This window comes from Selaginella moellendorffii, unplaced genomic scaffold, assembly GCF_000143415.4.
Source record: "Selaginella moellendorffii unplaced genomic scaffold, v1.0 SELMOscaffold_19, whole genome shotgun sequence".
Taxonomy (NCBI): domain Eukaryota; kingdom Viridiplantae; phylum Streptophyta; class Lycopodiopsida; order Selaginellales; family Selaginellaceae; genus Selaginella; species Selaginella moellendorffii.
Genome location: NW_003314280.1, coordinates 991382 through 1013078, shown reverse-complemented (window position 1 = coordinate 1013078; position 21697 = coordinate 991382). Strand labels below are relative to the sequence as shown.

Sequence of the window (21697 nt, the reverse complement as noted above, 5' to 3'; positions counted from 1 at the left end):
ATCATAGTTATTTCTTTTCCAGGATCTGGCAGACAAAGAGGCGACTATACGAGATAGATATATTGTGCAAAGATATCTAAATGGAGCAGCCTTCCATCGCAATGGCTTGGCAGACAGACAATCTTTAGATTTAATACAGTTAGCTTCACAAGGTGCCGCAATTCTTCCACAGGGAGGTCAATTCCTGACTTATAAAACGCCACTCTTCTCTTCCACTAGAGCATTCGTTGTTTCTTCTTGCAGAGTCTTCAGGTGTGTTCTTCGTGGTAGAAACGAGGAGTTCTAGCAAAATGGCTCTGGCTTTGAAGTGGCTAGCATTTCTCGTCCTGCTCATTTTTGTGATTGCCGAGGTGCATTGCCTGATTGAGTTCTTCGGGATCGTGTTTTAACGAATCTCTTTTTCTTTTTGTGTGTGGCAGAATGGCAATGTGGTTCTTGGCAGCAGAGATTTGACTGGAATCGGTGAGACATCTTTCACTGTTTCTTAAGTTTCGAGCTTCTATTTTTGCTGGTTGGATCGAGTATAAGTGATGGGTTTTTGTTTCTCTTTCGCAGACTGTTGAGGAAACTGCAAGTACCGATGCTCTCTAACTCATGGGAGCCCGAGATGTGCAACAAGATGTGTAACATATGTTGTAGCAAGTGCTTTTGCGTTCCAAATGGCCCAAAAGCGAGCAAGAAAGAGTGCCCATACCATGCCGTCCTCAACAACAAGGGAAAGCCCAAATGCCCGTGAAAAAAAAATTCCCTTTTTCGCTCTGATATATCTTCCATCTCCAGGTATATTCGTGTAGGAAGATCCCGCCAAAATGCTACTCTGTTTTTGGTGCTGCAATCGCGATTCATGTCCACCTACGGCATCTTCCTCAACCTCCTCATCCAAATCCAGCATCCCCCTCTTCCGCCAGGAATCCCTTCTCCTGGCGCCAAATCTTCCTCTCCTGCCTCGCCAGCAGCAGAGATTCTCTCTCGTGTACTCTCGATCCTCGCCAGCAGAGATCTCTCTCGTGTGCGCTCGATCCTGGCCAGGATGCCTGAATTGGATGTGGTTTCCTCCACCGCAGCGGGCGGCGGCGGCCAAAGCTGGGGATTTGGATCTTATCTTTGATGGCATTCGATTCCCCAGCGTCATCTCCCGGAGCACGATCCTGGAACATTTTGGCCGGATCCACGAGCTGGCGGCGCTCTCTCCTTCCGTGAGATCCGGCGACCTAAACTCGGCGATAGCGATCTTTCACCTGGGAAGATCCTTGCAAGCTTTGTAAGATCCAAGTCCAGGAAACTAAACAATCTACAGCGCATTTGTGTGTGGGCTCGTCAAGCCTCTAGCTTTTGAAAAGTCCAGTCTCTGTGGCCACAGCCCCATGGAGAACTTCCTCCTCACGCTAAGCTAGTTACCAGGAATTGAACGGGCGCGTTTTGTTTTGGCCTGCAGCATGGAAGCTCAGCAGTTGATCGAGCTGCTTGTTTGATTTGAGACACCTGAAAAGAACAACTAGACACTCCTCATACACCAGGAGAAAACCATACAGTTCCATGAAGAGATCATGGAGGTATTTGTCGTCGTCTCCATCGTCACAAATCCAAAGCCTCGGGACTCCCTAGTAAAAGGCAACATTCTATAATCTTTTTTTTTTTCACGATCAAAGGCTGGACAAAGAAGAAAGAAAAAGAAAAGGTTCACCTTGCATTGGCAAAGTTACTCTTCGAGCCATTCTCGTCGAAAGCCCTACAAGTTTACTCTAGCTCCTGAGAAGAAGGAAAAAATCATATCCAAATTACAGGAAACAAATTGCTATCCCACGGGTGTTAGATTAAATTCAATCGACTATTCCACCAACAACGAAGGAAAGAAAGAGCATGGCTTGCTCATGCATATTGGTGGTGTACGATCCTTGGCTATAAAACAACACAAATCCACCACGAACTTGCTCTCGTCGAATACTCTCAATGACTCTTGCAAAGTTTCTTGTTGTCTTTACCCTCCTCCTAGTGGCTAGCTCTTTTGGGCAGGGTGATGGAGATGACATGCCAATGCCAATGCCATCACTCAAGGGAGGCCACGATGCCAAAGCCGAAGGGCCAAGCGGGCCGGGAACCAGCATCAGCGGCCCGAATGTAACCAACAAGTATGGGCCCTGAACAAATGGTAATCTTTTTTTCTTTCTTCCATTACGTTGCTGATGTCTGTGTTGTTTTGGTCGCCCTAGGAGACCCCACACTCAATAAAATTCATATGTTCTCCTAGTCTAATAGCAGCTCCAGCTCACGCAAGCTTGTCTCTAATTCGTGTGTTTGTTATGAGCGATCCGGCTCTCTCTGATCGGTTGTTCCATCTAAGTCTTCATGCCAATATCACTCGCTCGAGAATTTTTGCTCCTGCAGCGTTTCTCTTCACTTTGCTTCTGTCATAAGTCCTCACCCAAGGAAAAGAGTCGCCCCCGAAGCTTACGTCCGCGCGTAGTCTGGCTCCAGCTTCTTCATGAACTTTAGCCTGTATTCAAGTGGAGGCGACCGAGAACGAGACGCCCACCGCTATCACTGCTCCTTGAGGCGAAGAGGTAGCAGCTTTCGGTACTCGGCGGCCTCGGCTCTGATGCGATCGGGCTTTCTCTGCACAGCGTCCACGGAGTAACCATCTTATTAAGATCGGAGCAGGAGTGTACCGTGAAATTCCAGTGTTTACTCGCGGACTCGTCCTCCATTGCTAGCTCCTCACGAGCATTTTGTTTTCGAAGTCATGGTTTTTTTAGTGATTATGCTATTAGATAAGCAGCAATATATATACCAACATTTATACCACGAGACCTCTATGCCTGAGAAGAGCATTTATGCTGGGGCCTCTTCCACGGAAATCTTCAAAAACCTGCAGAGCTCGTCGTGAGTTTCGTGTAAATTTATCAAAAGTTTTACTTTAGCAGGCGCTCTGCCTCCACCAAGCTCAAGAATTGTCTGCTTAAATAATTTTCCTGCCTCCTTAACAGCCTGTGAAACATACAAAAGTGAAACAATTGCTTCCCACTCCTGATTGTTTTCACTCACAGTTTCATTTTCAAGGCCTGCTTCTTCAAACGCTCCAAAAGCATCTGATGACAGAACCTCGGACCACTGCACAGAATCATACCAAGATTCTTTTTGAGTGTCAGGATGTTTTCTGAGGCCAGCTTACCAGGTAGCTATAGTAACCAGCTGCATACTCAGTTGCTACAAGAATGACAACCAACAAGAGAAAAAATACAGGAGAGATTAGAAATAGAGGCAAAACACATACTGGCGAATAAGTGGAGGAATTTGCAGATGGACTTGTCTTCAGGCAAAGGGGGTATCAATATCTCCCCTGCAACCTTGTTGCACAAGTTGTAAATCTCTTTCGAATTCACGGCTTCGAGCTTTGCATGCAGCTTGAGATCAATCAGAGATCGGGAAACCTGTGTGCATTCAAAAACGAGAAATTATTCCAAGAAAACTTTTCTTCATTCGGCTTACCAGATAAAGAACGTTTGAAGCCGAGAAAAACGTTCTTGACGACTTGAGTTTCGTATATAGCGCCTCTGGGAGCTCTTGGCCAGTTCTATAGTGCACTGCAAAGCTCATCAAAGTGTTCCTGCGATCACGAGATTAGTTGAAGACTAGTTTGTTACAATCGAATCAGACCTGTCATAGCACCAGTTCTTCATAAACTGGGAGGGAATCTCGACTGCATCCCACTCTATTCCTTCGGATCCAGCCACAAGACCCTCGTCCTGTTTGCTCAAAAGGTGCTGCAAAGCATGCCCGAACTCATGAAACAGCATTGTCACCTGCAAAGTTTCAATCATAAGTGCTCCGTCAAACTTGTCAGCGCTACCCATAAGATCATGAATATAAAAAAGCCTACTGCGTCATCAAGCTTGGCTGATCGGGTAATGGTGGTGCCTGGTTGCAGACAATATGAGCGACAGGCAATCGCACAACGCCACCTTTTTGCACAGCTGCATGGCTTCTGTTAAAGACTACGCCCATCCAATTTCCACTTCTCTTCTGGTGCGGCCTCGAGAATGGGTCCAGGTAAAAGTATCCCAGATTTTCTCCGCTGGCGCATTCGGCCACCTTGTAAAGCTTAACTTCTTTGTCCCAGACCTGTTATTCAGATTGAGATAGATGGATCATAGTTTTGGCATGCACGCTTACTGGTGTATTTTCTTCCAACTCTTCAATGTGGACGCCAAACAAGCGCTTCGCAAGGCTGAACAGGCCATCCATGACATTAGGCATGGAGAAATACGGCCTGAGTTCCTCAGAATTCCAAAATAAAGTGAGCAAATATGACCAAGCCTTGGAAGGAAAACTTACATCATTCATGTCAAGCTTGGCCTCCCTGAAGCGCTCCGTCCAATATGGAATGTCCCAGTGGAACAAATTCTCATCTTCTTCTGAGTTTTCACTTCTCACAAATTCCTCAAGCTCCCGCATGTCTAAAACGAAGATCAACGAAAAAGAAAACACTTGCAATAAGCTTTGATAGCAGAGAGAACATAGACCTCGAATAGCAGCATCTCGTGAACAACTATGCAGTTTTTCGAGAAGTGCATGACAAGAATCCAGTGTGGCCATCTTTTGAAGCATACTCACCTGTACTAAAAAGAACTTTTTAGACTCTATGTATAGGTAATATTACCTGTGGTTTTCGTATCCTAACAATTCCGCTTTCTGCTGGCGAAGCTCGAGAATTCTTGTAATTACAGGGAAGTTATCAAAACTCTCTCCGGAGGCCACTGTGATGTCTGCGCGATATACTTCCTCGCGAAGGTCACGGTTTCTCGCAAATTTCATCACTGCCGAGTACATGGAACTGTCCAGAGTTATCAGCCACGGTCCACTCTTCGCATTGGCGCCTTCGTATCCCTGCAAAAAATACAACATGACCAAAGCATTATCAATAGCGAACTTAAGGATCTTACGTTGGATACTGCAGCTTGTGCAGCAAGAGAAAGAGCCGTTTCCGGCAAGCCTTCAAGAACAGAAATATCAGTCACCAGCTTCCCAAACAACTTGGTGGAGTCCAGCACATTTTCACTGAATTTGTTCAGTAATTTCTCCAGCTCCTGCAAAACTTTGAAATGTTAGCCAAGAACAAACACATCTATATACCTGTTGGATCTCATTAAAATGCACTTTCTTCTCATGTTCTAATGCCACTCCATTTAGTATGGCATCTTTCAAACGTCCTGAAGTAAACAAAAGAGAGAGAACTCCACAAGAGATCAAATGAAGCGCTCACATACCTTCTACAACTCGTTGCTGAGCTTCGTTCAGTGTATCGAACAAGGCACCATTGCGGATCTTCTCAAACGCCTGATACAAAGCCTTGCTCTGTCCTAATCTCAACAAAAAGTTCGTTCTCAAGGGCTGCACAACAGTCCTAAAACTCAGGAGAAAGAACAAGTAAAGTTACTTGTGCTTCGTCCACAGCAGGTCGAAGAGCGTCGGAATCCTTGACATCCTTGAGATGCGAAACAATCCCCCATACCACAGTCAAGTGATCAAGAATGCGTTCGAAGGGATGGACGAGCGCCTCCCACAGATCGCCACCATTCTCTCCAAAACTTGAGGCAGCAAAGCACTCCAGCTGAAGCAAATCCTTTTCCTGGAGGAAGAAATAAACACCACAATGACAATTTTTTATCATAAAATCTACACGTACCAGTTCCTTGACAACTTGCTTGACCCCTGGAACAACATGGTGAGCTTCAACCCTGTTAAACTCTGGGAGGCAGCCAACGGAGACAAGCGGATTCATCATCACCTCAATATGGCTTCAGTCTCCACTTCTATAACCTAAATATTAATCAATATAATTAGTGATAGACAAGCTGTGTAAAGTAGACCTCTTTGTTTTGAGGAAAAATTTAGAGAAACAAAAAGCTTAATCAAGTTTTACATATCTCAACAATTAAAATAAATTGTTATGCCGTTATTTTTGGTTTGCTTAAGCAAACCTTTAGAGATAGTATTGAATATACCTAGGATATGCTTAAATATTCTAGGATATTCTACCATCTAATTGTTGTTATTCATTTAGATTAATCTTGTATTTATAATTTATAAACATGATTATAATTTATAAACTTTTTAAAACCTTTTTTAGTATATTCTTTTCTATTCTATCTTTTAATGGTTGATATGCAATAAGATTAATCTTATGATAAACTATATAATTATAAATTTTATTTGATCAAATGAACTAATAAGTAAGAATAACACTACTTATAAGCAAACCAAACATTGCTACATGCAATGCATACCAATTTTTACTTATTAATCCAATACAGGTTACAGTGCCTTTACAGGTTTGCTTAAGCAAATCAAAAAATGACTTCTAATGAGATTTAAATATAAAAAAAGTGTCTATAAATAAGAGTGCATTTTTTTTGGTTTTCTCATAAAAAGAGTGGGTGGCAGTGAATATACTTAAAATATGCTTTGATATTATAGGATATTCTACTATCTATTGGTTCTTATTCATTTAGATTAAAACTTCCTTAAACACTTCTTAGTATATTTTAATTTATTCTACCATTTAATCCATATCCATCCATAACACATTCCATTCCGGCACCCTTTCGAAGACAGACTTCACATTCTGGAGCTGCCAGATTTGCATGTGGGTGACGGTTGTGATCGTTCAAGATATCTCATTTCCCTCCAGCATGGTGTGTCGGCTTGAATGAGGTGTAGACACAATGCCACGTCACAATGTCGTGGTCAAGCATTCTTTCACAAATGTCACGAAATTTTTGGAGATGCCCTCTCTGTCCGTACGCTTGGATCATTGAATTCCAGGGGAAAATGTCCCTACTAGGTTGCTTTTAGCAAATGCCCGCATTGGGCATGGATAGCCGTCCATGAAACTCAGTTCTTTTCTGGCATTGCATCATTTTGGGCATAAGCAGCGATCATATTGTCCCAAGAGAAGCGATTCCTCGCAGAGCCCATGCGATAGAAAATCTCTCTTGCTTCTTGCAGGCTCCGGATTGCCAAATTCGCGAGATAGCTGCTCGCTGCACAGTCGCCTGACCGTAAATCTCTTTTCCCCGCGGCAGATCCCTGGTTCTGCTGCAAAATCGAAGAACCGCCGCGAACCTCCTAGCGTCACAAGCTGAATTGTCCAGTGAAATGGTCGTTGCGTAGGAAATGCAGCGAAACATCAAGCAGGAGGAGCAGGAGTCCTGGGGAACTGCTAAAGTAGACACGGCCAGATTTTCAAAGCGCAGGCCGAGAAGAACCAACACTTGCTCGACGTCCACTTAGCAACAAGAAGATCTACTCGGCTTTTGGTCCTCTCGACTGCCAAGAGCAGCAAGACCACCAAGAGCAACGCTTTTAACAGAGGCCGACAAGCTCAGGCTAGTCGGATCCGCCACAGCAAGCAGAACACTTTTCTTGCGAATCTCCTCATACAAATGTATGGGACGTGTGGGAGATTGCGTGAAGCTCGCCTGGTTTTCGATCAGATCAAGCAGCTCAATCTATTTTCTCGCGACATCCTCCTCTCGGCATACGCACAGAATGGCGACATCCAGTCCGCTCGCCAGATCTTCGACTCGATGCAAGGAAAGAGAACTCGATGATCACGACGTATGCCCAGCACAGCCAAATCGCCGACGCGAGGAAGCTACCAAGAATGACGACGATGATCACTGGATTGGGGCAGAGCGCGTTGCGAGAGGCGCGAGGGATCTTCCAATGGATGCCTCGGAAGAATGCCGTAACATGGAACGCGATGATCCAGGCCTATGCCCAAAACGGGCACTAAGAGATTTTCGATGCCAATGCCGGAGAAGAGTTTCATGGCCGCCTGCTCCAGCAAACGCTCTTCTCTCGCCACGTGGACGGTGATGATCGATGGATACGCGCGGACGGCCGCGATGGATCTCTTCCTGCACGGGATTCCGGAATGGAATGTCGTCTCTCGCTTCATGCTCTAGCGCAGGCAAGGTTTGTGGCCGACGCGCGAAGGATCTTCGATTCGGTGATGGCTGAGCACAATGCCGTCGCATGGACGATTTTGAACCAGGCGTATGAATCTGGCAATTGCAAGCAATGCGCAGAATGGAATTCGATGCTCCAAAAGGGTACGTTTTACATCGCAGGATCGAAGAGGCAGTGGCATTCTTCCGGAATTTCATGCCTGATCACGACGAGGCCTCCTACACCATGATGATCGCTACCAGACCGGGCAAATCCACAAGGCCAGGCATATCTCACCACAATGCCACGGCGAAGCATCGTTGTTTGGAATGCCATGATTCCTTGCTCGGAGAATGGGGCTTGCTCGGAGATGGGGCTCTTGGAGGAATCGAGGGAGCTGTTTGAGCAAATGGTGGTTTCGTATGCTCACAGGGGGAAATCTTGAGCAAGCCAAGGAGATCTTCGACGCAGTGCCCAAGCATAATCTAGCCAGCTCCAACTCAATGCTACAAGCTTTCATCCTCGCCTCGAGAAAGGTAGAAGCACGAGAGATGTTTGAAGGGATGATCCAGCACGACGTTCTTGCTTGGAGCGTGTGGATACGCGTGGAAGTTCTTTCTGCGCATGCCGGAGCTCGATGTGGTAGCCTGGAACTCGATGCTCGTGGGCGAGAGATTGGAGCATCGAGGTGGACGAGACGAGGTCTTTCTCGGGTATTCTCTCGTATAGAGCTTTGGCCTCCTCCGCCGCCGGGCATATCACATTCCATGACATTGTATCGCTCTCCGGCATAGAACTTCTCTGATGAGCTCGGGCTCCGTGACCTTGATCCTGGGCTCCGTCGCCCACCATTAGCAATACCTCTTTCCTGCGAAGAAATCGTCCAGAGTACAGGAATTTACGAGGAGAAGTTACCATATTACCACTGGTGGTAATCCAGCAACACATGCTTCACAACGTCGTCCTTCCATGTCCCGCTCCTTGCCAGTGTCTCTCATCGTCATCACCTGGAGCATGTTGCCTGCGATGAAAGTCCTTGGCGGCCCCTGGATACCCTGGCTTTGAATCCTTGCGTCGAGCGATCTTGGCTCCAGCCAGAACCTGGTGACGATCGATCGCCATAGCTTCGCAACCAGTGCTAGCAACACGAGCAGCGCGCCCGTCCACACTGCGTTGCCAATGCCCTCCATGAAGTGCCCATTGCATCAGATAATAATAAAGACGTATTTTTCGGGACCACCTGGACTTTCCTAGAAACCTGGAAACTGTTTTCTAGAGAACTTCTTTGCTTAAGACAATCAATGGCGCCAAATTGGACTTGGATCGTCAGGAATCAACTAATTAACTTCAATGATTAGTTTGAATGTTTATTTTCTGGCAAAAAAATGAACATATCTAAGTTCTTTCGTTATCGCATCAGGGATTTAACGTAATGCTTGTCAAGATCTTTCAGCAAGCACTGAACAACTTTTACAATTGAAAAACTCTCAGTGCCAATCAGTGGCAGTGGAAAAGCGGTCGTGATTCTGAGCAAAGATCATGCTGTTGTGTAGTTTGCTTCAATTTGGTGTCTTCAGCCAGCCCGTCAACCTTTTGTCCCTTTGTATATCCACGGGCTCCCCGAAAGCAAATTTCGTAGACATGTTTCTTTCGATGGAAGAAGTCTTGCGGACGAGACAAGAGCGGTCGGATCCTATCTTTGCAGGCCCGTCATTGATGTGGATCATGGTTATAAAATGCATCTCAAACTTGTTCTTCTTCGTGTTTGATCTCTCCGCGCTACACGAAAAGAATCGCCATCTCCATACATGGTCGGTTGAGTGATTGGATACCTTTTCGCAAAACCTGGCTTTGATTCCGGATCGTTTTTGTGATGCATGGGCCGTGTCTTGTTTTGGCAGGAGGAGCACGCTGTCGAGTTACACAAATCCAGCATGAATCTCGAGGCAGGACCCGAGGGAGCCCAGCGAGCCGAGGATCCTGAGTGGAGCACGACTTGGCGAGGCCGCCGAATCGTGAAAGGAGGCTGGAAGACAAGTCCTTTCATCTTTGGTATAACTCTCTCCCTCGAGAATTCTGCAAGGATCTAGAAGATCGTCATGTCGCTTTGCTGCTTGACTTGCAGGGAACGAGGCGACTGAGAAGCTGGGAGTCATTGGACTGCAAGTGAATCTGGTGACATACCTCGTCCAGCAGCTCCATTTCAAGCCGGCCGATGCGTCCAACACCCTCACCACTTTCAGCGGGACCGCAGCCTTCACACCCTTTGTCGGTGCCATCATCGCTGATGCGTATGTTGGTCGCTACTGGGTGGTGCTCTTGGGCTCTATCCTCTTCACACTGGTAAGAAACCATCCATCCCTCCATCTAGCCAAAAGTTTGGATAGATAGAGCCTTCTCCTGTAGATTCTACGAGGGGAATGATCGATTAGATATAATCATTGTAAGATCGAGGATAAGTCAAAGAAGAAGAGAAGAAAACCAGAGAAAGAACAAGAGAATCAGATACTAGAAGCCTAGAAAGGATCAATCTCAACTGTGGAGCACTGATTTGCCTGGTGGCTTGGCAGGGATCCTTCGTTCTCACGATCCAAGCCCTGGTTCCCAGCCTGAGACCCGACCAATGCGCGGCGAAATCATCGCTGTGCGAGCGCTCGACAGTGGGTCAGCTGGGATTCCTGTACCTCTCCTTCGTTTTGCAGGCCGCGGGCTCGGGCGGGATTCGGCCATGCGTCGTTGCATTTGGGGCGGACCAATTCAACGAGGAGGATCCCAAGCAGCGCACCCAGATCCTCCACTTCTTCAACTGGTACTACTTCACACTCCAGCTCGCCACGCTCATCACCTCCACCGTGTTCGTGTGGATCCAAGACAACGTCGGCTGGGCCGTCGGATTCGGCCTCCCCGCCGTGCTCATGGCGCTGTCCGTCATCAGCTTCGTGGCCGGCACGCCCATCTACCGGATCGCCCGCCCCACCGGCAGCCCCATCACCAGGCTCTTCCAGGTCATGGCCGCCGCCGTGAAGAAGCGCAAGCTAGAGCTGCCGAACGATCCGATGGAGCTGTTTGGGGCCAAGGACAAGCTCCACTCGCCCACGCGGCTGCTCCACACGGATCAATTCAGGTGATATTACCCGTACCTCTGTTTTTAGGTGTCTCTCCCCTTCGCTTTTAGGGTTTTCCAAGATTAGGGTTCTTGAGAGATTCACATTTCCATATCCTGCGCTCTGCCAGATTCCTGGACAAAGCTGCGATCGTAACAGACGATGACCAGCGGCGCAGCGGCAGCGATGTGAACCCCTGGAAGGTGAGCAGCGTCCACAGCGTGGAGGAGCTCAAGCTGCTGCTCCGGCTGCTACCCGTCCTATGCACGGGCGTGCTCGTCTACACGGCGTGGGCGCAGCAGGGCACCTTCTGGGTCCAGCAGGGCCGGACAATGGACCGCCGCCTCGTCGCCTCCAGCTCCTTCGAGATCCCGCCCGGATCGATGACGGCATTCACCACTCTCGCGCTGCTCGTCCTCATCCCGGTCTACGACAAGCTGGGGATCCCAGTGCTGCGCCGGATCACGGGCCACCCCCGCGGCCTCACCTCCCTCCAGAGGATCGCCATCGGCCTCGTCGTCTCCATCCTCGTCATGGTGGCCGCCGCCGCCACCGAGGTGAAGCGGCGCAGCGCCGCCGCCGCCGCGGGGCTGCTCGACTCCCCCGACCGGACCATCCCCATCTCGATCTTCTGGCTGCTCCCGCAGTACGTGCTCATTGGGGTGACGGAGCTCTTCCTCTCCATCGGCCAGATCGAGTTCTTCTACGATCAGTCGCCCGAGAGCATGCGAAGCATGGCCACGGCGGTGTTTTGGATGGTGATTGGCGGTGGTAACTATTGTAGCACCGCGATGGTGAGCGCCGTGCACGCCAGGACCAACTGGGTGCCCGATAACATCAACCGCGGACGGCTGGATTTGTTCTACTGGATGCTGGCGGGGATCCTGACCGTCAATCTCGGAGTCTACATGGTGGTGGCAAGGTGGTATAGGTACAAGCGCTGGAACGACGTGCCCGAGGAAAATGGGAAGGTTTTGAAAAAGGTGGAGCAAGTATAGTCATCTATTAAAGACCAATGTAATATGATATATTCTAAATCATCGCAATGGGAACTTGATCGCCGTCGTCGGCGTAGTCCGGCTTTGTGTACGTGTAGAACGTAGAGACAAGAAGGTGAGCCACGAAATCGACGGCCAGGCAGCCCGCCAGCACCCAGTAGAAGTACTCGAGGTTTTCGGTCATCGAGATCCTCGTTGACCGCTTGATGAGCGCCACGATGGCGGTGCTGACGTAGTTGCCAGTGCCGATGATCGCCCACACCGCCGCCGCCGCCATGCTCCTCATGCTGGGCGGCGATTGATCGTAGAAGAACTCGAGGTAGCCGATGGTGACGAAGGCCTCGGAGAGGCCAGAACTGGGGGGCCAGCCAGAAGCACGAGAGGGGGTGGGCGAATCCGAGGCGCCGCCGCTTCACCTCCACCGCGCCCGCCACCAGCATCGCCGAGGCGGCGAAGGTGATCCCCACGCCAATCCTCTGGAGGAAGGTGATGCCGCGCGGGTTCCTGGTGACCTTGGCGGCCAGCGGGACGACGAGCTTGTCGTAGAAGGGGAGGAAGATCATCATCGTGAGGAGGGAGAAGACCGGGAGCGTCACGGGCTGCATCTTGAAAGCGTGCGGGGAGGATCCCATGCGGAGATCCATGACGTAGCCCTGCCCGATCCAAAACGTGCTCTGCTGCCACCACGCCACGAAGATCGGGATGCCCGTCGCCCACACGGGCGTCATTCGCAGCAGCAATTTGAGCTCCTCTACATGGCTCACCGGGCGTAGCCTCCACGGATTGATCTTTTCGGAGCCGTGGTGCTCTCCGTTGACGATTGTGGCTGCTCGGTCCAGAAACCTGCGATCAGAGTTTCGATCGATCACTCGGGACTATGATTCTTCGTGTTAACTTCACGTACCAGTATTGCATTGTGTGATGAAGAGTGATGCCGCCAGCACCAGCTTTGGGCGCCTCAATATTATCTAGGTATGTTTAATTCGTGATGTTAAATTTCATTGAATCTTGGATGTGATGAATGTACGATACCTATGATAGCTCCTGCAAAACTTTGAAATGTTAGCCAAGAACAAACACATATATATACCTGTTGGATCTCATTAAAATGCACTTTCTTCTCATGTTCTAATGCCACTCCATTTAGTATGGCATCTTTCAAACGTCCTGAAGAAAACAAAAGAGAGAGAACTCCACAAGAGATCAAATGAAGCGCTCACATACCTTCTACAACTCGTTGCTGAGCTTCGTTCAGTGTATCGAACAAGGCACCACTGCGGATCTTCTCAAACGCCTGATACAAAGCGTTGCTCTGTCCTAACCTCAACAAAAAGTTCGTTCTCAAGGGCTGCACAACAGTCCTAAAACTCAAGAGAAAGAACAGGTAAAGCTACTTGTGCTTCGTCCACAGCAGCTCGAAGAGCGTCAGAATCGTTGACATCCTTGAGATGCGAAACAATCCCCCATACCACAGTCAAGCGATCGAGAATGCATTCGAAGGGATGGATGAGCGCCTCCCACAGATCGCCACCATTCTCTCCAAAACTTGAGGCAGCAAAGCACTCCAGCTCAAGCAAATCCTCTTCCTGGAGGACAATGACAATTTTTTATCATAAAATCTACACGTACCAGTTCCTTGACAACTTGCTTGACCCCTGGAACAACATGGTGAGCTTCAACCCTGTTAAACTCTGGGAGGCAGCCAACGGAGACAAGCGGATTCACCATCACCTCAATATGGCTTCAGTCTCCTGTTTTGAGTTTCAAGTTGTACATATCAGTGGAGTTTTTGGAAGTGACCTATCAACAAGTAAAAAAAGTGACTTTAATGAAGTTTAATATAGAGGGAAAGTGCCTATAAATAAGAGTGCATTTTTTTTTGGTTTGCTTAAGAAAAACCTGTAAACAGAGTGGAATATATCTAAAATATGCTTTGATATTGTAGAATATTCTACCATCTAATGGTTGTTATGCATTTAAATTGATTTTGTATTTATAATTTATAAAATTTCTTAAACACTTCTTAGTATATTATAGTTTATTCTACCTTCTAATGGTTGATGTTAAATAAATCAAATAAAAATAACACTATTTTTAAGCAAATGAAGCGTTTAATATGTAGTAAATTATTCAATTAGTTGAGGGTTTTAAAATACTTAGGGTTAAAATGTCATTGAGTTTGAATAGCACTAAATTAAATGACCTTTCACAAAGTCTAAATTCAATATCTCTCCAATCTCTTATCTATTTCATGAGACAAATCCATTTCTAATGATGAGCATTGTTATTATTAAAAGTACAAAGTTGGTGACAAAGTTTTCTCAATGGATCTATACTTTTAATAATGATAATGCTCATTAGCCAATCTCCTAACTTGTCATATTTAACTTTGCTAAATCAATTTTGTTTTATATATCTTCCAAGAAATTGCAATCATAAGGCATTTGAACCAAAGCCAAACTCAAATCTTTAGCTTATGAAAAAAAATTAATAACCAAATGTTAAATGGTATTGTAAGAAAATTAGAGCAAAAACAAATACTTCTCCCATACTCTTTTTGCTAGGTAAAGTTTTCAAAAATCTTTGTAGTTCTAAGAACTATGGCCTGTAAGCTTCATTGCAAAAAAGTTAATTTTTACCTCATAAGACAACAACTTTCCTAAAACTCCAACAAACAATCAACCTTTTAGCTATTACAAACATCTAGTAATGACTTTCATTCCATGATACCATAATCCTTAGTATATTTGATATATTAATGGTAATTGCAAAGAAGAGATTGATTCAAACCTTGAGGGTTATATAAAATAGGAAATATTTAATAAGATTGATGTCCACTCTTCTAAAAAATATAGCTCTAATACCACATGTATTATCTTTCATCTATGTTTTGAGATTAACACCCCTCTTTCTACATTTACAACCAATTATATCCTTCTTTGTATTTCTTCCTAGCTCCTGGTTTAAGCTATTAAAATATCAAGAAGAGAAGAAACTCTTATGTATCATAGGTTTACAAGCAATTGCTTTATTCTTTTTCAGCCAATGCCATAATCTAACTTAGATGCCCGGATTAGCCTCACTGATGCTCTATGAGGGAGGGATCCTAGCACCGTTCATCCCAGGAAATCTTTAAATAAGTCTAGTGTAGTAGCTCCAAAGACACAAGAAGCCTGTTTGGAGTGTTTAATCTGAGCAGTTCCTAATAAGAAGTGTATTATAAAATCTTCTTATATTTGAAGATTTCCAGAACCCTCTAGTGAGATCTCAACTGATGCCTGGAAAAGAAAACCATACCAATGGTATCATTATCGCATCTCCATCATCTTGAGCTGATAATTTGCTCCATCTGATTCATCCTCTTCTCCAATTTTGCTAAGAAGAACTCAATCCCACCTAAGCTAAGTTTTTCAGGTGGCAAATTGGTAACACCCTCCAAATCTTGCAGCTCCACATCCAGCCCATGACACCATTGCCACAGCCGAACAATCTTAAGGGCACCTGCAACTCTGAGGCAAGGCTTCTGATGATTATAGAGTGATTTTACAAATTATTTTCCATTCCATAGACTTGTTGTTTTTGCGTGGAAGAGTGAGCTGTGCAAGGAGCTAGGCACCATGATCAACTAGAATTTCAATTCAAGTTTCTATCAAGCCCTTCCTACATGAATCAAGTGACTAGAGCTCTAGAGGGCATCATAGAGAGCATCTTGGCAAGTTATGAATCTAAATATCCTATCCAATCTATCTCTATCTGAAAATCCTTGTTAGAATCACTACTTATCATCACTTGAACTTTTTGGAAACTATGATGCACACAATGTCTTGAGGAGCTGAGTGCAACATGCTCAAAATACTTTGCTTTTATCATCCAAGCTTGCTATTCTCTAAAGGTTTAAAACTCAGCTCTCTGCTAGCAAGGTCAAGAACCTCCATTTCCAGAGCCTCGTCCCAGCCTAGTTTCATTCTTTTTCTCTTTTCTTATTTATAGGTGAGATCAGCAGTGAGAGTGAAGTTGGCAAGAGTGCCAAATTTCATGAAGTAGGATTTGAGTTTTGGCCTGGAATTGCCTTTTTGAGAGAGAGGAGATCTTTGGTAAGATTTGAATGGCAATATCAAGTGTGCCCACTATGATAGAATGTGAGAAAGAACAATTGATTTGTCCTTGTTCTTCTCCTTTCTAGGAAGATTAGGGATTGAAAGAAAACATCTAACTCTTGGGTTAAATCTTGTATTATGTCTAATGTTTGGTATTGACAAGATCAAGGGTTATAAGCATGTGAAATAAATGCCCCAGGTTAGCACACTATAGGTCTAGGTCCAATTTGCTCTTGCTAGGCTTGATTCGAGGGGTAGGGTGTTAAGAGAGTAGAGCTCTCAAGAGAGCTATACCTTTCAACTTCTATTTACAAGGGCGTGAACTTGCGGGGAAGTGTAGTGGATTGTAAGCAACCAAAAAGAATGATTAATGGGATTTAAATATAGAGGGAAAGGGTTTATAAATAAAAGTGCACCCTCTTTTCCAATTGGTTAAGGGTCTTGGGATATTTGGCATTAAGTGTCCTTGGGTTTGAGGCTAGGTGACTTTTTAGGAAGTCCAAATTTAGAAGCCTACACCAAAAGCAATGAAAATCGATCAGGTTAAACATGCTCTCTAGATTTAGTCTTTGAAAGTCACTTCTAATGTGCAGCCCGGACACATACTTGAGTATATTGGCTAGCGAGCATTAGTCATGCAAGTCTCATTTCATTCCATAATCCTAGCTTTGTACTTTTACGAAAAAATGAGTGATAGAGCTAGTTGAGATTGCATTACTAATCCTTGTCTTCCACAATACAAATACCTTATAAACACCAAAACTATAGGAAATGCTGGAATGATTATTTTGGTCATGATTGGTACTAGGTTACCAACAGATGATCCTATGCCTTGGACAAAAGGACTAGAAATGGCCTAGCCCACTTGGATTCCTCACTATAGTAATATAGAGTTCATAGATCTAGTTTTACTATACTAATTTTTGGTGATAAAACTAGACTATTTAAGCTCCTTGAACCATTTCCTGACCTGCAGCCTTTTCAAAAGACCTATTTCCAGAGTCAAAAGCCACCGATTGAGGTTACTTTCAGTCATTAGCATTAGCAATGATCCATCTATTGGTGATTTCATCAAGGCATCATAATTGTAGTGGTTTCCACATAGAAGCATAAGAAAATTGGCAACCTCCAAGGTCATCCATTACATTACTTTCTCCTTTGGTAGATTTTTCATATCATCCATTGTAAAATATGCTTTAGCAAGAATTACACAAATCTAAACAACTTATTACTTGTCATAATGGCTAATGAGTTTGCCATGTCATCTTGGCTTCTTTCACCTACTTTTTAATTTAGACAAAATGGTTCAACCAACAAACTTGCCACTTCTAAATTTTATTCCGTGCAATAGTCAACTATCTTATACATTGTTTGCACTACAAAAACTAGTGTCAGTAACCATAATAGTAGACCAAGGGCTCCAACCTAGTAACTTGATAAGCTCACAGACCAAAATGTCAATACCTTCCTATCCAACTCTTTCCTCAAACATCTTGATATTTTTAAGAAGCCTCTCATTGCAATTGCCTCCTTGGATAGTTCCATTTCACCCAAGAATCCGAATATATGCTTGCACAAAAGTGTAGTTTTGTTGGAAGGGCACATTTGTTCCGAGGCAGCCAGTTGGCATCAAATGAGGCTTGTTGGAGAAGTAAACAATGCCCACTAGGAAGTTTTCTATGTCATATAAAGATGGTAAATCACATGTAAGGAACCAACTTGCTGAGGTGTCGTAGGCTAAAGGAGCCCCGAAAGCATGACCAAAATGATAAAGAGTTCATCGGATAGGACCGAGTCTAGGATCGAGTCCAAGACCGACTCTAAGACTGAGTTCGAGATAGAGTCCAGAATCGAGTCCGAGACCGACTCGGAGACCGAGTTCAAGACTGAGTTCGAGACCGAGTTCGAGACAGAGTCTGAGATCCAAAATCGGGTCCGAGACCTTAAGTTCAATCTAACCTAGGGAGGGGGATTGGGAGAGATCTGGGAATCCGTGGATGGATGGTTAACACTCCGTTGCTCGTGCAGTGAGTAGCTGAAACCAAGTAGGACCAAGTAGGAGTTGGTACCATAGGCGGGAAGCTTGATGAGGGAACTTAGCAAAAGCCAAGGCAGTGTTAGACGGATAGACGAGGTAAACTGGCAAATTGGAAAGGAAAAATTTGTGGCTTACAATTTGGTATCGGAGCTTTTTCCTTAGTTCTAGCGAAGGATAGAGGTAGATTGCTGGGAAATGGCAAAAGCAGGGCGGAAGCGAACCAAGGCGGAGACGGAACCTCCTCTAGAGCTGGAGCCTCCGGTTGAACGAGAGGCTATGGATGAGGAATCCTTGCATGAGGAGGACTCTAGTGAGGAAACTTCTAAACAGGAGCCTGGTGGCGAGGTTCGGTCGTCCAAGGCTCGATTGGACGTGCTAGAAGGACAGTTGGCACAGATCAATGCCTTGTTGGAGACTCTCGTACGCAAGCTAAAGCGTGATGAGAAGTGGAAGGAAAAGAGAAAGACTATAGATGCTGGCAATGCAGAAGGTGTGGACCCTTCGGCAGGGATTGAGGCAGAACCAAACAAGGTTGAACAGACCGAGGTAGAATCAGTCCCTCAGGTAGTTCCCAAGTACAAACCAAAGCCCCCACCAGTCTTCAAGGGAGTGAATGACTATAAGGTGGTGGAGGATTGGTTTTACGATATAGAGGACTACTTCCCAGCGTTGCGATTACCGAGCTCGGAGAAAGTCCTATGTGCAAAACCATACTTAGCAGATAATGCTAAGTCTTGGTGGAGAATGATAGAGGCCAACGAAGGACCGGTGGCCACTTGGGACATGATGAAGGCGAGGATCCGCGCAACATACGTTCCTCCGAATGCCACTCTGCATCTAAGAGATGAGTTGAGTAGGCTGAAGCAGACTGGAACCATCTAGGAGTATGTGAATGGGTTCATGGCAAAGAGAATACTTGTCATGGACATGGGGGATATGGATGTGTTCCATGCCTTCATACCAGGTTTGCAAACCTAGGCTCTCGGTGAGGTGATGCGCTGGAACCCGACCAACTACAAAGAAGCGTTGGATGCGGCCATTAAGGTGCATTTCAACGATAACCTGCGAAAGGGGAACGCGACGGGGTCAGGATCCACATTTAGCAAAGGGGCCAAACCAAGGGGAACATATAACAAAGGGAAATTCAAGAAGATTTTCTTTAAGAATGAGTCCTCGGGGTTCCAGAAGGGCAAATCCGGTGGCTAGCGAGCAAGTACGTAGGGGAGTCAAGCAAAAAGAGACAAACCCACGGATAAGAAGGTTAAGTCGTTTAGCAGCGTGGGAAACAACATATGCTACAACTGCGGTGAAGCGGGACACTTTTCGAGGGAATGTCCCTACCCGAAGAAGGCCAAAGCCAATATAGCCATTAAGTCGGGTGAAGTCTAAACTGAGGTATGTGATCCAGTCCCTAGCTCAAAGTTACTCATTACATGAACAACTTTGGTAGAGAGTCGTTCGCGACATCTACTAGCCCTCCGAGGGAAGCTCGGGGGTAGCTTTGTTAAGATCCTTATTGACACAGGTGCTTCGGATAATTTTGTGGCTGTAGACATAGTTCGGCAAGCCGGACTAATGGTGCAGCGGCTGGGTGAACCAAGGACTATAAAGTTTGTTCAAGGTAGCCAAAACACCGATGAGATACTTCGACAAGCGAGAGTCGAAGTAGGGACTTGGAAAGTAGACATGGACTTCACCGTGTTGAACATGGTGGGATTTGACGTGATCTTCGGGATGGATTGGTTCAATCGGTTCGTGGTAGCCCTACATGGACAAGGCAGGAACCTTGTGGTACTGGCGAATGCCCAAGGAAGAAGATCTAGGGTGGAGGCCTAGGATCTAAAGGTAGGGCAATGCAAGGCCAAAGATTCTTGCTTAAACCTGATGTCCACGAAAGGACAACTCACTAAAGGGACCAAGGCTGCATTTTTGTGCTTACTCTCGGTGAGAAGCCACAAAAAGATTGGAACGGAAGAAGTACCTTTAGTGATCCAGCGGGTGTTGGACCAATTCCAGGATACCATGCCAGAGGAGCTACTGGCAGAATTGCCCCCCGCACGACCGATAGAACATAAGATTGAGCTAGTCGAGGGTGCTGAGGCGGTGGTTCGTCCCCCCTATCATTTGAACGAAAAAGAACTTGCGGAGCTCAAGCGCCAACTAGAGGAGTTGGTGGACAAAGGGCATGTTAGGTTGAGCAAGTCGCCGTATAGGGCGCCGGTGTTATTTGTGAAAAAGAACCACAAAGTGATCCAAATAGGGTACAAAGATATGGTTTATCAATGCTGAAAACGTTGCCGGCGCATTGCATAGCCCGAAGGGAATCACTAGAAACTTGAAGCTCCCATACCTTGTTCGACAGGTTGTCTTCTCGACATCTTCCTCTGCTACCCTGATCTGGTAGTATCCTGACCTTAGATCAATCATCGAGAAGTATTTTGCCTTTCCCAACCTATCGAATAGGTCCTCAATCCTTGGCAAAGGGTATTTGTTCTTCTTTGTATATTTGTTGAGCAACCGGTAGTCTATGCACATGTGCATAGATCCATCTTCTTCTATATTGACGACATTCTGATCTATAGCGAAACGCTAGAGGAGCATGCCAAACACTTGACGAAAGTGTTTGGGAAACTAAAGGAACACCAGCTGTATGCTAAAGAGAGCAAATGTGACTTTGCTCAACAAGAGGTAAAGTTTCTCGGGCATGTGGTGGGCAAGGACGGGCTCAAGGTGGACCCTGAGAAGGTCCAAGCAATCCAGGATTGAGAGCGACCATCAAATGTACATGAGTTAAGGGCATTCCTGGGGCTATGCAACTACTATCGAAAGTTTATCAAACACTATTTGAGAGTAGCCCTGCCCTTAACGAACCAAGCGGGAAAAGGGAAGATGGTATGGACAGCGGAATGCGAGGTAGCATTTGTCCACCTTAAGGGGAAGTTGAGGAACGCTCCTGTGCTGGCGTTACCAGACTTTGGTAAGGACTTTGAGGTAGAAACAAATGCTTCAGACTTTGCATTGGGCGCAGTTTTGAAGTAAAATAACCATCCAGTAGCGTTCTTCTCAAAGAAGTTGGACAAGGCTCAATGGAAGTGGCCTGCCCATGAGAAGGAATTGTTTATGGTGGTCAAGGCACTCAAGGAGTGGCGACACTACCTTGGGAGACACTTCAAGGTTTACACGGACAATGTGGCAACGAAACACTTCTTGTCACAGCCCGACATGAGGGGAAAACAAGGTTGGTGGGCCAATGCTTTGGCCAAGTTTGATTGCGAGATTCTGTACAAGCCTGGGAAGAGCAACATCGTGGCAGATGCGCTAAGTCGAAAAGCGAGCTTGAAGTTGGCGATATCTAGCGCGACAGCAACCTTTTGGGATGATGTGTAGACCGCATACGAGAACGATGGTCTAGCACAAGAAGTGTTAATGAGGAATCTAGAGGCACGGGAAGCTCACCAGAGAGGTGAGCTGCCAACGGAAGAGAAAACGGGCTATGCGGAACGCAACGGA

At 46.0% G+C, this 21697-nt stretch overlaps 2 protein-coding genes, 1 long non-coding RNA gene and 1 pseudogene across 4 annotated transcripts; 2 read left to right on the top strand and 2 right to left on the bottom strand.

Annotated features, from left to right (window-relative positions):
- Window positions 1-265: 265 nt before the first annotated feature.
- Window positions 266-653, top strand: LOC112347131. The gene is made up of 3 exons (XR_002992669.1): window positions 266-350; window positions 420-462; window positions 556-653. It is a non-coding gene; the product is annotated as an uncharacterized LOC112347131 (long non-coding RNA).
- Window positions 654-2538: 1885 nt separating this feature from the next.
- Window positions 2539-5782, bottom strand: LOC9650818 (annotated as a pseudogene).
- A 2283-nt stretch (window positions 5783-8065) lies between these two features.
- On the bottom strand, window positions 8066-9153 carry LOC9651317. Its single transcript, XM_024677555.1, has 2 exons — window positions 8874-9153; window positions 8066-8818 (listed from the first exon to the last, which is right to left on the bottom strand). Exons 1-2 carry the CDS (start codon window positions 9138-9140, stop codon window positions 8207-8209), a joined length of 879 nt encoding a protein of 292 aa, XP_024533323.1. The 5' UTR covers window positions 9141-9153; the 3' UTR covers window positions 8066-8206.
- Window positions 9154-9658: 505 nt separating this feature from the next.
- On the top strand, window positions 9659-12143 carry LOC9650646 (protein NRT1/ PTR FAMILY 3.1). 2 transcript variants are annotated; one of them, XM_024677556.1, is made up of 5 exons: window positions 9669-9761; window positions 9852-10002; window positions 10076-10293; window positions 10521-11074; window positions 11185-12143. In XM_024677556.1, the coding sequence occupies exons 1-5, from the start codon at window positions 9759-9761 to the stop codon at window positions 12050-12052; spliced, it is 1794 nt and encodes a 597-aa protein (XP_024533324.1). In that variant the 5' UTR covers window positions 9669-9758; the 3' UTR covers window positions 12053-12143. The 2 variants fall into 2 exon arrangements, with proteins under 2 accessions (XP_002972498.2, XP_024533324.1); XM_002972452.2 differs by having other exon boundaries at window positions 9659-10002.
- Window positions 12144-21697: the final 9554 nt, after the last annotated feature.

What these genes read in the sequence shown, in the direction of transcription:
- LOC9651317 (XM_024677555.1), bottom strand. Translation starts at nt 9,140, where the DNA reads ATGGAGGGCATTGGCAACGCAGTGTGGACGGGCGCGCTGCTCGTGTTG. An exon ending in TTGCTGGATTACCACCAGTG is followed by an intron (nt 8,819 to 8,873) that starts GTAATATGGTAA and finishes ATTTCTTCGCAG; the next exon opens with GAAAGAGGTATTGCTAATGG.
- LOC9650646 (XM_002972452.2), top strand. Translation starts at nt 9,828, where the DNA reads ATGGGCCGTGTCTTGTTTTGGCAGGAGGAGCACGCTGTCGAGTTACAC. An exon ending in GCTCTATCCTCTTCACACTG is followed by an intron (nt 10,294 to 10,520) that starts GTAAGAAACCAT and finishes GTGGCTTGGCAG; the next exon opens with GGATCCTTCGTTCTCACGAT. An exon ending in CTCCACACGGATCAATTCAG is followed by an intron (nt 11,075 to 11,184) that starts GTGATATTACCC and finishes GCGCTCTGCCAG; the next exon opens with ATTCCTGGACAAAGCTGCGA.